We start from the raw sequence: 17,088 nt of genomic DNA, 5'->3' as shown, positions 1-17,088 counted from the left end.
AAGGAAGGAAGGAAGGAAGGAAGGAAGGAAGGAAGGAAGGAAGGAAGGAAGGAAGGAAGGAAGGAAGGAAGGAAGGAAGGAAGGAAGGAAGGAAGCTGGGGAGGGTCTCAACATCCAGGCTCTTGTGCAGAAGAAGCTCTTGTGGAAGAAGCTTCCCCTCCTACTATCAGCTCCACATGCCCTTCTGTGATAGATCACTTCTCCCCAAAGAGTTTAGGTTCTCATCAGACCTGGGCTGCATACATTGCTACATTGCTGCAACTTAAGATGCTCAGATAGCTTTGAACTACATGCTCACTCCCTGTATATTTACTAAACCAAGGAATATTGCTCCATTATTGAAGATACAAAACACAAGCAATGCAGATATCAAAATGGAAAGGAGGTTTTAATGGCCTTTAGATTTCATTCAATAAGCGCATAGTTTCCAGTATGAAAATTTTCCAAGTTTTAAAGAATGTGGCATATTATTTGCTGTGGCTAGAGATTTTGATGAGACAAGTTCCATAATTCATTCCTGTACTGTCTTTCAGTTTGCTGTGTAACTCCCTTCATTTCCAGCATTAAAATTCATTGGGAGTTCATGAACTTTCAATGGAAACTTTGCCAGAAATAAAATATTTCACTTTGCTTACTGAATTAAGAAAGCTTAAAATATTTTATTAAAGGTAATGGTCTGAAATGAAAATGCACCTCATTTTTTTCCTTTTTTTCACATGAAATACAGTAATAAAGTGTAGTAGAATTGTAATAAAATATATGATAAAATATATGATTTCATAATTTTTTTTCAGATTTTTTGTTTCTTTTTAAGCCTGACACACCTGCAAGTTAATCCTGCAGCTTTTAATGCATAAACTAATTCTCATGTCACAGAATATGCAGGTTTTCCTTTGCAGTAAGTAAACTTTAAAGTTAAGAGATACTGTTTCACTAGGACAAGATTTTATGAACACAGATGCTTTGCTGATTTCTGCTGATACTTTGGGGAATCAAAATTAACATCAAGATGCACACACCAGGGAGATAAGGCAAGGAAGATTTGCATAAGCTTTGCCAACATCAGCCCTGGATGGTTTTAGGGATTACTTTTGTATTTTTTTTTTTTTTATGTTCACAAATTTCAAGGAGAATAATATTGGTTTATGGTGTGTTACCCTGATGTCACAGAAACATACTTTAATTCTACTTTCAATAGTCTTTTTTTTTTTTGGTCTTGGAATTTCATTTCCCCAAAAAGAAGAAAGAAATGAATATTAAACTAAGCAGGAATGAAACAACCATGAAATTAGCTTTACAAGAACCTTTACAAATTAGTGATCAGTGCAAACAAATGAAGCCTTTTCCCTACACTGAAAATCAGACATATAAAGGCTTTGATCTGAAAAATCAAATAGTTAAATAAATATGAAATGTAATATAAATAAACTCTAGTTACCGAGGCTCCCCCACTTCTCTTCTGTTCCTTTCCACAGTTCCAGCCAAGCACCTCTGCGAAACGTAACGCACCCCATGGGTGCACCTCTGCCTCCCTGCACCCCTCCTCAGTGTACCTGCCTGCAGCACATCTCCTTCTTTGCTTCCTTCTGCAGGCTGAAATGCTAAACCAGGTTGGGAACTTCAGAGACAAAACACACGCAAAAATGTTCACAGCCTGAATTACAGCTACAGATAACAGGAAGATACAAGAGAGCAAGTCACTGCAGACTCACTCTTCTGGGACAATGGGATCAGCACAAAGATGTCTTTGACTTAGCAGCTTAGACTCAAGACTAAAAGCAGCTTCTTGTGTACAAACTTCAAACTTCATGCTTTTTTTTTTAAGTTGTATCAGGTTTATTAACTTGCATTTTGCACCTTTGTAAAGCCATGGAAGGAGGGTTTTCTTCCTTCCAATGGGAGTCTTCTTCTGTTTTCCCTCTGCCTTTTCCATGCCTTTTCAAACCAAATTTTCAGGGAGCTTAAAAACACACATATATTTTTTTCTTTAAGAATGGCTTTTGGATGAAACCAACACTTTAGCCTCTAGTCTGTCTCTTCCCTGCCTATTTGAATGAGGGATTCTCACTGTCACTCTAACACCAGAAGCCATCAGGAGAAAATGGAAAATAGCTCAAACTTCTTGTTCAGCAGGACTCAGAACAACAGGCAAGTGAACAGTTATTGAATATTTCAGTAATACAACAGGACAAAATTGGCAGGCTAATTTTCAGAATATCAGTAATGAAAAGCAAAGGGAGAAGAAAGCTCAGTTAAAAACACATTAAGTATCTTACAAGCTTCTTAGGAAAAAAAAGTATTGTTCTGAAATAAAAATGAACATCTAATATATCTGCAAAATTTATCGTTCAGGAGGAAAGTCATTTTTTCTTGCCTTGAAATAGGTTTATAATTAGAAGCTGGCTAGTTGCTATGGAACTACTGCCAATTCACAAATAAATACACACTCTTCATATAAACTATGCAGTCCCTTTCTTCCCCGACATTGTAGACTAGATTGCTAAATATTAATTTACAATATTTATACTATTCTATAATCACAATGTTTGTGACCTCCATTTTTTTTTGACTTCTCCACATATGGCAGGTGCACTGGGAAGCTGGAAGTTTGTAAAATTAAACATGCATAACTTCCTTCCATATCTGGACATCTGTAATGTTGCTGTTCTGATTTTAAATACTAGATACTAACATAATGCTCATGACCGTGAGAGACTAACAGCACAAACAGTTTCCCTACTTCACTCTGGGAAGGCAATGCATCTGTGAACACTACTTCCATAGGTTATTCTAGTGCTAAAACTCTCTGGAGCAAATACTGTTGGTCTTGCTATGCTGTGTGTTGTGTTACAATTTTGGTGTATCTGCAAACATTCTCCAAGGCGCGGAATGGGGAACATCACTTGGGTGACCTTGAAATGAAAGCCAGCTTGGATCCTCAAAGTAAACAAATGAACATAATGCGCGATGACCAATTTGCTATTTGCTACAGTACTAACCTCTTGCTAGGCTCTAGTTTTACAGGTCCTCCAAATGTGCGTCGCTACATGTGCTAAGGAGTCTTCCTACCCGCTTAAGCATAAGCGCATGCACAGTGTTAGCAAGATTACAAGTCCAGATTCACTTTGCCTGTGAGGTATGTAACAGAGACACCAAAGTCTGCTTTTGCCCAGGGAAGTCCCTGAAGAAATATCTCAGCAATACAAAAATTTAGGGAGGAGATGCAGGGTCCTCCTCTGGGCTGTATCTCTCTTGCAAGGTGAGCATATTCTTCGTCTCAGTATCAAGTATTAAAAGCAAAGGCAACCAACTCTGGGCCAAAGATTGATGTCGCTTTTAGGTCTCCAGTCACTTTCGTAACGCTTGTCCTGGAGCTCTCCACACAGACTCCCAATTAGGCAACTTCACACATTGTTGTGCACGTTTGTATACAGCTTATTTCTTCCCACCTCAGCAGCCTTGCTAGATTTATCATTTGCTTACTCTGGACACTATTGCAGTGGTCATGGTCAGGCTGCATGCAGCTGTGAGGGCCCCTCCTCACCCCCAAGACATCCATGGGGCACCACACTGAGCAGCACCAACCTCCTCCCTCCCTCCCTCTGCCTGCTTCTCTCCTCCCCTCTCCTCTCCGGAGAAAGTGCCCATGGATTCAGCAGGTGCCTCATTTGCTCCTCTCCCTCTCTGACCCTAGAGCACACATGCACTCTCCCAGCTATGCAGATCTTCCTTCATTTCTCTTTTTTTTGGGAGATGATTTTTCTACTCATTATTTGACACATCCCACTGTGAGTACAGTGCAGCATGACAGATAGCCAGTGCTAGGCAAAACAGGGAAATATATGACAAAACACTTGAAAATATTTAAGGGATATCATCTACAAACAGGCCAATATTTCTGCACGTTTTAAACTACACTAACATTTCAAATCTGCTTGCTGGAGCAGGCTGATGAGTCCCTAAATTTGCCAGCAGTTTTAAAGCACTCTGCAGCTTTCTCACCCGGTATTATTTTAAACATAGCAACCTCTTTCTGTTACTTCAAATAATTATGATAAAATTTGATTATTCTTACACTTTCCAGCACTACCTTTTTTGTAACATGGTCAATAACATTGTGCGTGTGCTTGTGAATATTTATGCAGTTTTGCTTGATTCTGCTCTTTAAACTGAGCTTGACCCAAAAGAAATAAGAGTAAAAACATTAAGGCTTCAAGGTAAGGTTTCAGAAACCACACGGCTCTCCTGCTGTTTATACATGTGTGAATTACAGTACATCAAGAAATCAATATTCCCTAGATGGTGCTTGTGCCTGGCACTTCATGGTGAACAAACATTAGATAAGACAATATAAATGGTACAATCCCTATTGATTTCTCTTGACTGTGTAGAATGTGAAAGCTGCAGCCACAGTTAACACTTACTGACAGACTCATCTAAAGTTTCGGGGCTATTTTATATTTTTATAGTTGTCCATGCTCAATTGATTCCATTAAGTTGCTAGACACATTTCAAGCCATCTAGATAAAAAAAAAAAAAAAAGAAGAAGAAAAAAAAAGAAAAGAAAAAAAATGCAGTGCCTGCAATGATCTGCTGTTACTTTATGTCTAGCAGGATAAGAAGGTTAAAGGGCTAAATTGTGCCTGGCTGTTGGAAGGAGTTCTATTTTATTTGATAAAATTTGGTTTTTTTTTTTTTTTTTTTAGTGAATGGATACCGTGAGTGATGGATAGAGGCATTTAACTAGGTAAATAAATGAGCAAACACTATAGACTAGAAATGGCTTTGGGGAAACTGTACTGGGAGTCCCAAATATTATTAACCTCCTTCCAAAATAAAAAAAGTCTTTCTTCTCTTCTCCTTCCCCTCCTCCTCTAGTATATAGGATTTAGATGGCTTTTTATAGCAATTTACATTTTTTTCTTTTTTTTTTTTTTTCAAAAAAGATCATACAATTCTGTAAAATAAAGTGCTAGGACTGTGTATGAATTTTTGAATACCACGTGATTTAACATTTTGAAAAATATATTTTTTTCCTTTTTGTATCCAAAGAGCTCCAATAGTTCTATTAGCAAAATACCAGAATAACTATTTCACATGTTGTCACTCTTCTGCTAGGAAAGTTTAATTAATATGTTTATATTCAAGTGGAAAAGACTACAGACATTAATTCTCTGAAAATAAAAGGCAGACTGGACTATGGGATAAAAATATCTTAAACTCTTTTTTTTTTGTATCTCTAAGGCAATAAGAGACTATTTAAGATGGAAATTTGGAAACTAAAAAGTGTTATAAAAATGAAGAGGCAAAGCTTTAGGAACATATCGATACCAGTCACTGTGTTAAGGTTTCCTCTAGAGAAAACATTCTCAGCTCTTCTGTAAAACAAAGCTTACAAAGTGCTGAATATTCTGATCCTGAAGCAGCAAACTCTGAAGCACATGCTTAGCTTTAAGTGTGTTGTGGTCCTATTGATTTCAGCAGTAGTGAGCTTTGCTGGATTGAGAGCAGCATAATCAGCACCTTCCTAGAGTGGGCACTCCTTTCCTCAGTATATTTCAGAAAAAAAAAATATCAAAGCAAACTTGTATACTTCATGAAATCAGGTTGGGTTTACAGTTTTCAGCTCTTATAGAGATCACATACACACAAAAAAAGAAGCAGTGGGAATGTACTTGAAAAGCATAGGGATAATTTTGTGAGCAGTAAAGTGAATAGTAAAGTTACAAGGAGTTGCTTGCATCTTTTTCTTTAGGAAGAGCATGAGAAATATATAATTCACTTTTGCACTCCACATTTGGTGTCTGGATCTACAATTTTTTATAAAATTCTGTCTTTAGCCAAAAGAGCACTACAAATCACTTAAGAGGACAAAACGTCTCTAGTTAAACATAAAACTTGAAACTGCACAAAACCTGAGGAGCTTTTTATTTCCCATATAAAAATATTACATATAATTAAAGGTGAGTTAAGACTTTGGTGAAAATCTAAAGAGCATCAGCAAATCTGAGCACTGCTCAGCTTTTCAATTGCTTTTCTACTTCTCAGTTCTTTTAAATGGTTTTCTATGGCAGGAACATTTTTCTTAATTAGTCACAGCTAATTAGTGTTCTGGCATAGACAAGTAATCAGAAATGTCAGAGCTGCAAGGCTACATCTCCCTAATCCTTTGATAATAATTTAGCCTCCTGGGAGGGCCTCAAGCTGCGGTAAGTAGTGGCTGACAATAAGGCAAAATTAGGTGGGCAGCAGACCATTAGGATAGAAAAATAAAAAGCACTACCAAATCCTGCTGAGCACCATCAGGCAACTAACTACACTGCCAGATGAGGTGCCTGTTTAAGCCTGTGTTGTTAATTAGCTGATTCTACCAGACCTGCCGCATATGTCCAGGTGCATCATGCAAAGATGTGTGTTTCTGGGTTTGCGCCAAAGGACAATTTTGCACTGTGATCAAATTTCAAGAATCTGAGAAAGAAGTCCACATATTTCTTGAAGATTATTCTGAGTTATCGAGAAAATAAGAGGATCAACAAGCAACAATCCATTTTTTTTTTTAAGTAATTAGGCACGGTCCTCTCACGTTTCTGAGTTTAATACAAACACAGCTTTTGAATCAAATGTGGCTTTTAACCAATTTTACCCAGCCTGAACTTGCTGAAGTTGCCTTGGCATAAAGTGTGGATCAAAAAGTAGACTTTCTGTCAAATCACACACTCACAAGTGATTACATAACAATGAAAGTGAAGATTACTTATAAAAAGAACATGACAGGCAACAATTTAGGAATGAGAAAAATTTAAAATCATGATTGAAGTTTTCTGGGAAAACATTGTTAAATGCTAAACACTAAAATAATGCTGCTTTTGAGGTAGACATAGACATCACAGTTGGTACTTCAGAAAACTCTTATTTAAGATAACTGTTGCTTTAGTTGTGTAACACTATATGAAAACTAACTTATTTGCCAAGGAGAACCACTTGCACATTTTTAACATTATTTTTGTAAAAGGTGAGAAATCCTATGTAAATGAATGTGGTTGAATGCAGCATTTGCATAAAAAAAGAAGTATTACTAGGCATGATGACAAGCAAACAGAAAAACAGAAATTAATTAAATACTTCATATCCACATTTATACGTGTAATGAAATACATAACATAGCAATTTTTGGAGAGTAATTAATACCTTAAAAAAACTCAACTCTATCACTGACCTTACCTCATCCATCACTTTGTACTAATGAAAGAAGAAAATAATGGTTGTGATATGGGAACATTATCAGCATTTAATTCACAAGAGAGACAAAATGCAATGCCTTATTTGGACAGAAAACAGAGTTACTGGCTTGAGTCTGAACTTATAAAATATAAAAGCCAAAAGCAACCATGGAAATCTGGAGTGTTTAAGCAATTATACTGCTCATAAAAATGCTCAATCTTTCTGTAACGAGAAGAAAGTTGTAGGAGTGCCTTAAAATTAATTAATATATATGAGACTGTTGATGTGCCTGAGGCCATAGCCCCAAGGACATTTATTTACATGAACTATTCCTGAGAAGTCAACTGGACAAGTCATGCAATGCAAGTTAAGTGCACACGTAAGAGATGAGGGGATTAAGGCCAAAACCAATCTCCTAACAGGTACCATCTTGTACAGGAGGATGAGGTGACCTGCTTGCCGATACTCTCAATGCTTTGGATACTCGTGGTACAATTATGCAAAGTTTTTGTAAAATGTAAAGCCGTACAGTAAGCTGGAAGACATCTAAGTTCCACATCTCAGTGGAAGCTCTAAACGTTCTCCAAAATTATTCTTTCTTAGAGTGGTAATCAAACACCTGCATTAAAAAAAATCATTATATATATAGTTATTAAAGTTGGAATTATATCCCTGTTTACATTTTTTTCCACAACCAACCTGACCCAAATAAAATGTATATGCTGATGCTCTTTGTGACAAATAAGCCAAGCATATTTTTTGATTTTTTTTTTCTGTGTTCAGACTATTAAGAGTAAACAATTACATGAAAGTGTGAATCTCTCAAAGTGGTTCTTAAAAGGCTTACATTACTACAGAAGTTAAGAATTGAATCAAACCATGAGTTTTACACAAACTTTGAGGGAGGTTTGTTAGAAAAATCCAATTCTAGTTCAACGTAGGCAGCTTTTAATTTGTAAGTCTAATGTCATTTCAAATGCTTTAGCATACTTTAAAAATTTGGAGAGAAATATGAATGATACTGGTATCTGTCACTTCCAACAAATATGAAATATGAATATGAATGTCCAGACAGTGAAGATACCCTGAAGGGTTAATAGGCACCATACTGTTTGTACTGAATCCAATGGTAAACTTCCATTGTTTTTGACAGTACAGAATTAGACTCTATGGAATTTTTATTTTCACTTGTAAATTTGTCACCAGATACATAACACCATTCTTTGATTCTCCAACATCTTTCCTCAAACAGATTCTTTTTATAGATAAGCCAAGCCTTATTCCAGGTTTGTGTAGTTCTACTTAAATATTTAATTTTCCACTTCACCAGGTGCCACTCCTACAGCCTCCTCTGAAGAAAAGCATTTTTCAAATACAACTTGGTTCCTAAAATGCCTTATTTTGCATTTTTAAAAAAATCATTTACTGGTATAAATAATTAAATTTAAAATGAAGCTTCAATGTGTGATGTTTTGAATCATGATTAATTTTTTTTATTGTTAAACAAACACAAGGATGTCTATCTACACATTTACTTTTTACACACTCCATCTGCCCTAGTCATTGTAGCATTAATGCTAAAAGGAGTTTGCTTTATTTGGATTTGTCAGAGACAGAAGCTTGTCCCACTGTAAATATGTTGTTTTAGATGATTTAGTGGAATATTGAATTTGAAAGGATCACATACAGGGATCATTCAATTAGGTGTTTGGGAATCGTGAGTGAAGGGCTAACATTTAACCTGGAGCCCCTATAGCCCATCTATATGTACGACACAGTATGGTAGCTTTCCAGGTTCAGTACATTTGCAGTGCAAAAAGTTATATCCTTGGCTATATTCCAGTACAGAATGAAAGCAGGAGAGATAAAAAGACAGTATAAACATCCTGAGTTCCTGCAATGGTAAGGAATTTGGTAACCATTTGACCCAAAAAGAGGAGTATGCCCCACATCATAAAGGAAGGCAAAAAGTCCTAAGGGTCTTTGACAAACTCACCAAAGGAAAAAAAAGTTCTATGACTCCAAATCTTTAATAGATTGAGAAGAACAAGGCATACGAGCCGGGCACATGGGAGACATGGATTCTACGAGGCACACCAGCCCATGCTGCCCTGCCTGCTTCTCCACCTCATCAGAGAAGCTGGCGACTGAAATGCACTCAAACACCAAGTCATTCAGAGGAACAAAAACATGACCAGCTTGTCCTGCTATAAGATCAGTAGTACAGGATTTAGGTAGTTTAAAAGTTCTGCAAAAAACCCGAAGCAGAAGTCCTGTCCACTTTCAAAGCTTTTTGAAGATTTCAGCATATCTCACACATAAGGATTCATATCCCAACTTAAAATCTTTTTTTTTTTTTTTTTTTTTTTTTGTGTCTAGCATGGAAATGCCTTTTCCAGGTTTATGAAGCACAACCACATATATACATATATATATATATATATTTACTTTCACTCTGATTTTAGAAGACTTTTCTAGAACATCTCAGGTAGTTAGAAAGTTTTCAACTTTTAGCCTCAATGTATTTGTGTATCATTTTCAGCCTTTTCTACTTATAGCAATTCTATTATTTAAATAATATTTTTTACTATGTACATCATGTGACAGATACTCCATGTTCTTCATCACTGTAGTAATTATTTGTACATAGCAACCTTGAATCACATCAATGAAGTCTAATCACAATTAGTTTGCAAGACATTTTTGGATTAAATAGTATCTAAGACCTGATTTTGTTTATACTGCAAACAGAAAAGTTTAGGTTATTGCTTTTTCTGAATGTGGTGTTTCCCTGGCTCAGGTACATGCATGCACTTTTCTGTCTGACAAATACTATGTATTTTAAGGAAAAAACTATTGCAATTGCATCTCTAGCCCTTCAAAAGGTCTGAAGTATATTCACATGATATTTAAACCTTTATTTTCTATTCTATAGCTTGACAGAATTGAATTTATGAACAGTACATAGTCTCTGTTAAAATACTACTTTTAAAATGCCTTCAAAAATCATGGGTGAAACCTTGCTCAGTTCATTGATGTTGGGCTGAAGTAAGCTAGATTTACACAGTGAGATTCCTTTGTTTCCAATTTCTGAGCACCATCAGTTTACACAGTTGCTAAAGTGTTTGCCTGATTCTGCTGAATTCTTTGTATCTCCCAATATGACCTTATGCAGAAACGAGAGAACATATGTACAAAAAAACACACACAAAAAAACCAAAAAGGTATTTATATTCACAGCATATTTATGCTTCAGCTACTGTGTTTATCTTTTTTACTCCCTGACAGCATTAGCCATGACAACATACTACTGAATAAAAGGGGACAACGATGGTTTTGTGTACATCATATCTTGCAACTACACAGCCCAGGTTTCTGGATGGCCAAAATTCAACTTGGAAGATGCCCTTAACCCCTGCTACACCCAAACATACTGAGGCTTTGACTAGGATTAGTGGTAGATCACCTAACCAAAATCATGACAGGACCCATGCTAACAGCTTCACAGTATGGATGTTGCTTGCTGGTCCTCAGGACTGTGCCCTGGCCCTCTTCAGTTGCTGCTATGGACGTAGCCTAAGGTTTAGTTCAATTCCACTATACCAGCGATGACAATATGATCTCTCCAGCGAGAGTTAGACTTGGCCTTAGGCATATGATTTTATTAACATTCAGAAAATTACAACATAAGCAAAAATAACCCCAAAGAAAAACAAAAAATGGAAACTTGAAAATGAAACATATGCTTGCAGATTCAGTGCAAAAGCAAACTGAAGCAGAAGTTGCTAATATGGTTTTAGTGCTTTGTGAAGGTGCCAGCTGGATGGATGATAATTTTTCTACCCCTGCAGGGCATCAAAGCTTTTATAAAATCATTCCTTTCACACATATTAGCACTTAGCTTATTAAAACAGATGATACTTTTTTTTTTTTTTTTTTTTTTCTTTTCGTAAAGCTGCCTGGGAGTGTCTTGAAATATGAAATCTGAGAGATAAATCTCATTTTGACCACCCAGTCTAACAAACAACAAACACTGACATGACATACCATGGCTGAGAGTCTATGTTATGGGACCTTCTGTGACTGCCACAACTGTAGTGTCACAGTAAAGGCTGTGAATTGCTGTTATGAAAACATTTGCTGTAACTTGCATAATTAAATGAAACTGCCAGCAAAGCTTTCTAAAATGCTTATGAGACAGCACACAAATAAATACATTTCAAAGTGCATATTATGCTCCAGAATTGGTATTATAATGAATTGTATTGCACATACCAGAGACCTTGTTTTTCCTCTGTTCAAATTCCTAACATAATTATGTTACTGATGTCACTGTCAGGTAAATTGATTCCACTTTTTAATCCAAAAAATTGTATTTTATTAGTAATATTAATAATTTACATGTGTAGTAGTTTAGTTTTGTAAAAAAAGACATGATTTCAACCTCTAAAAGTTTTTACTTTGTGCAACTCGGAAAGGGACATACTAGACAAAAATCAGTGCTCTGAACTTGAATGAGCTTCTGCTCATTATGCCCAAGAATGCAGCTAGTAGTTCATAGAGAGCCCTGTGCGGAGAAAATTTATTAGAGTGGGTGACCATTTCTAATAAATGAGGAGGAATCAAGCAAATAAATGATTGGTAAGAGATGGTGAAAGCCAGTACGGAAACTGAGGAGGACACAATCTTGCAATGTGCAGGCCTTGAGGAGAAGGATTATGCTGAACTTGCAGAAAGAAAATCAAAAATGTGCAAATCTGATAAATGTTTGTCCAACTTCAAGATCTTAGACATCTCACACTAAAAATGTGATAAAATGTAATCCTAAAAGTCAGTTTATGGTAGTACCAGCCATAGATGCAGTTCTCTTATTTGGTCTGCTTTCTTTAAGGAACGAAATGTACAAGTTCTTTATTTAAAGAAGTTAACTATACAATCACATCAGTCCAATTCTGTTCACTAATAGATTCAAAATCAAAAGATGGAATAAAATCAGAACTCATGGTGGATAAATGCCTATTCTAAACAATACTCTTCTAATGTTTTTTGGCATTCTAGTACTCAAAATTTCCATGCAGAAATGTTTTAAAAAAGCTCACCCTTGATAGTTTCCTTGCTGAATTTAATAAAAATGGAGCTTATCCTTTCAAGCAAGTATTGTAAAAGCAGTCACTTACGTCAAATAGCTTCTCTATATACATTTCCTCATTGACCTTTTCTCGAAGTATATCCTGGTTTTGTCGAACAAACATAATGTAGGTATCTGCTAGGTCCATGCCTGGTTTCTGTGGAGACAGGGGAGAGAACAGTGGGAAAAGAAAGACCAGACAACAATTGAGACTTACAGAAAGTTATTTTTAATTATGACTGAGATTATGTTACAGTTCTCAAAAATGTATAAACCACTCACATTTACTAAATCTACTGTAAACCCTGAATTAGCCAGTACAGTAACCCTGAACCCCAGGTTCAGGGAAGTTCACTATTAATAAAGTTCTTGTAATTTATGAATGGTTTGAGTCAAATGCTGCCATAGATTGAAATTTTGGATTTGGAACCATGCATGGCAAAACCAGATTTTCCTCACTTTGTTCCTAGCAAGCTTCTCAGATTCTCCTTCAAGGTCCAGGTCCTGCCACCACATCCAGAAAATGGTTAGAATGTGCTACTTGCAGCCATCAAGATCCCCTTTTATGGGCATATAGGAAAGGTTGCTCAGGAAAAACAAGTTATTACTTCTAACACGAGCCAAGAATGAACATAAGCACTTTGGGAAGTCTTCTGTAAAAGCGCTATGCATGAGCTAATTTGTAAAAAGCACCTTTTGGCTGAAATAATATTAGAATTCCTTGCAGAAAGAATTCCTAAGAAGTTTTAGTTTTATGATAAGTTACTTCAGAGTAAGCCTCTGCACAATACTAGTTATAAAAGACCCAGTGTGGTTAAGACTGGCTCAGAATGTTACAGAATTTGGGAGAGTAAGAGAGAAGCATCTATATACAGCCCTGCACTCCCAGGCTAGAACCTGCTTCTGTCTCAGTGACTGCATAGACACAAAGCTGTTGCAATAAAATATTTACCATATCTTAAAGAACTGTATGTATAAACACTTTAATATAATAAAAATATTGTCATAATTTTATATTAAGTCTAGATTTTAATTCTACAAGTGGATAATATTTTATATTTCCAATTTCTTATTATCACATATGTAATGTATTGAAGTGCATATAATCAGATTTGAGTATAATAGACAGGGGCATAATGTCCAAACTGTTATATGTCCAAAAACAGGACCATTTACATTTACATCTGAGTTAACAGAGAGTGATCCGAAGAAGAGAAATAAAAATGTAAAAAATAGATAAAACAGTTGTAAAACATGGTTTGCAGAAATCCATAATTTCAGACAAAAAAAAAAGTTCTTTTTTAAAAAAAAATATATTTGGAAATTAAACTAACTCATAAAGTAAAGAAAATTTAAACCAGAAGCTTGATATTTTCCTTTATATATATATATATATATATATATTTGAGATATTTTTCAAAAATGCAATCATCCAAAGATGAAAGTTTATGAAGTTGCTAAAGTCTCACAGGTGATTTATAGGAGCAGAACTCATTCTTACTTGGACACATAATGGGAAAATGTAAATGTGGGGGTAGGGAAGGAGGTACCATAACAAATGAAGGGCAGATTATAGTTTTTGGAGGTAAATATTCAAATGTATAAAGATATCTTCCACTGAATGCTGAAATCTAATGTTTCTCTGAGCCATGCACATTTTTCTTTTACTAAGTTCAACAAAGAAATGTTTGTCTTGCAGGCAGACAAAGCTAGAAAATAACATTTCCCATCAGCATCAACTCTCTTCTTATCATGGAGATGTTTACCTAGTCTTGAAGCTGTGACATATGGGAATTTCACACCTAGTGAATATATTTTCATGTAGCTTGTGGCATAAGAGTGTAATCATTAAAAGAATATACGCAAGTAACAGTAACTGCAACAGCTGGTGACATTTACCAATTAGAATTACAGTTCTTTAAAACACTTCATTCTTCTTTAATATGTGCAGGATAATTATCTTTGAAATTGCTGTGGAAAAAATTAATTTTCCTTTTAAACAGTTTCTGCTTACAGTACAAATGTGCCTGGATAAGGAAGATTATCTCTTCCTATTCTTAGTGTATGAAACTCTGTTTTAAAAACTCACCAAAATAATTGCAAACTAAGTATCTTTGCATATGGTGGGGAAAAACACATATTAAACACTGAAAAGACATAATAAATACTTCATTATCTCTCCATTTTGGATTAACTAAATTTATTTATTTCCTCTAAGCATATGAAATAGGAAAATAAAGCTATTATAAACACCACAATAAGAACAGTTTTGTATATTACATTTTTTTTTCACTTCATATATACATTAGATGTGTACCTCTGATTAAATGTCCCAAATACTGTTCTGCTCTTTGGGTTATTAATGATAAGAGGGAAAAAAAAGGTTAATATGGAGTTTTCAATTCTTTCAATAAAAAGAGAGAGAGAAAAAAAAAAAAGGAATTGGTTCCCTTAAACAAGCAGACAGAAGCTGAGATATATTTAAAGTATTTGTCACACTAATCACCATAGACATTTCATTACTAATAGTGTGGGCAGACTGTGAGCAACTCAGTCTCCACTTTTACACCCTAAATTTAAAATTATCTTCCTTTGATACTCTGGCAGAATATCTACTGTAGTTAAGAAACTATTGGCACATTACTGAGAGAAGATTTTAACCTGGTGTGTATATCTGGATTAATTTAAAAAAGATATTCAGCCCCAAAAGTTTCCCAAGTAGAAAAAAATATATACAATCATATTTTATGACTGATTAAAAGTTATTGTACACGTATTTGTTTTATTCAGAAAAGCAGACAAGATGTTTTGCCTACTGAAAATGAAAGGGAATCAAACAAAGAGATGAATGGAGAAGATGGAAACACAAAGACATCAAATAAAATACCAGGAAATGAAGAGCTGTAAATAGGGTTACTTTGTCACTGGTTACACAAGTAACTGAATACACTGGCAAGTGAATGACTTTAAACAAGGGTGTAGACTTCAGCACATTCTTTTTTAGGGTTAATCACTAGTTAACCTAGGGAGATGAACATGCTGTTTAGGGAGGGGGGGAAGAAATCCTTGTTAATTATATACTGCAAGTGCTCTTACTTCCTGCTGTTACACCTAATCCCACAGGTGCAGGTTGTCTCTTTTACTATTCACTGGTAGGTGGATCCAGCTCCACAGGCTTTTTTTTTGCTTTTTTTTTTTTGCCTTTTTTTTTTTTTTTTCTCTTTCCTATAGCAGCAAATTTAGACAAAGAAGGAACAGCTTAACCTTTCACAGAAAAACAGGAAAAGACTGTCACGGGGTATATTTAACAAGGAGGCAAATTTTTAAATATGTGATTCCAGTTTCAAAGATGTTACAGAAACTATATTGTGACTGACTTAATTTGAAAGATCACATTGCTCCCACTAGCAGAAGTTGCCTCTGGCACCTCGTCAGAAGCAACGCTGCCTTGTCCTGATTCTCAGGCATTCAAATATTTTGATGCTGAAAGGTCTACAACAAGTTTAGTGCTACCACTGATAGGAGATTTTCCCTATGGGAGAGATACAGCTAAGTTTCTTCACAGCTTTTTACAGTATAATAGTTTGTCACAAATCTCAGCAAAAGCCATTTATAGATACTAGTTATGTTTATTCTCACTTTGACATTTGTCACAATGTTTCTTAGTAGCAGAGAACATTAAATATACTCACATTCCTGATAATACCAAGAAAAACATCTAGTTTTATAGAACTGCTATCTTGTCAAAGCATTTTTTTTAAGGATTATAACAGATGTTACAGACCAGCTATATAATAACAACATAACAATGTGCCCCGCTCTCTACTTTGCTCTCCTCTTCTGCATGCGGGATGGAGATATAACCACAGGACTAGTAAAGCAATAAAATGAAAAGGAGTGATGACATAGAGAGGATATTGTGAGAAACGCAGCAGCTCCTTATTAAATGTCCACTACCAATTAAAATAGGAAACGGGAAAAGTTCATTGGCTGAAATTTCTCCTTTAGGTACTGCAATGTTCATCACTTGGGCTTTTTAATTGAAATACCATTCAAATATTTTTGAAATAGAAACCACTGGTATTCATATAATCTCTGACTCCATCATTTCTTATAAATCAAAATACATAAACTAGGCAGAAGGATGCACCATTTGTATAATCAGTTCATTTCCAATATATTTTCAAACAGTTATAAAAAAATCTGCTTTGCTTAAATGAAAAATGTATTTTCCTTGCTTCTTATATATCATGTAGATTAAGAAGCAACTTTGTCACAGTTTAAAGATGTGTGTTTTAAGAGAGGGCTGTCCTACAGAAACTAAGCTGTAATTCTGCAAGCATTTATGCAAATGCCTTTTCATATATGTATAGTTTCATGGAATCCAACCAAAGTGTAAAAGTATTTGCATCATAATCTTAATTCTCTGGTGTTAAGGATATTCAGCAAGCTGCAGTTATTGTGACAAAATCTTGCTCTTTTCTTCTAAGAGCACGATGTTCTACTACATTATTTGAAATTTCCAACTGATTAGTAGCCATCCTTTTGATCTCCAATTAATGGGTTTTCTTCAAAACAGATGAAGCAGTTTTCCTTCTGATTCTGCAATAGTTTATTTTTTATGGGCTTGGAAACAGGAGGGGAAAGTTTCCAGGTCTGGGTACACAAAGAGGGAAGAAGAGAGGTGAAAAACTGAGCGTGAGGATAACAATGGTTCTGTGCTTTTTATTTTGAAATAG

The 17,088-nt window shown here is 35.4% G+C and overlaps 1 protein-coding gene across 5 annotated transcripts in view; it reads right to left on the bottom strand.

Annotated features, from left to right (window-relative positions):
• CADPS2 (calcium dependent secretion activator 2) overlaps positions 1 to 17,088 on the bottom strand; it is a 276,456-nt gene that overhangs the window by 9,880 nt on the left and 249,488 nt on the right. For all 5 annotated transcript variants that reach the window (XM_026051658.1, XM_026051660.1, XM_026051659.1 and 2 more), the window contains one exon: positions 12,399 to 12,506. In XM_026051658.1, coding sequence (XP_025907443.1) covers positions 12,399 to 12,506 — 108 coding nt within the window. The remainder of the gene's footprint in view (positions 1 to 12,398; positions 12,507 to 17,088) is intronic.

This window comes from Nothoprocta perdicaria, unplaced genomic scaffold (assembly GCF_003342845.1).
Source record: "Nothoprocta perdicaria isolate Ctin4 unplaced genomic scaffold, notPer1 scaffold_79, whole genome shotgun sequence".
Classification (NCBI taxonomy): domain Eukaryota; kingdom Metazoa; phylum Chordata; class Aves; order Tinamiformes; family Tinamidae; genus Nothoprocta; species Nothoprocta perdicaria.
The sequence above is the reverse complement of the archived record's forward strand: the minus strand, read 5'-3'. Positions and strand labels throughout refer to the sequence as shown.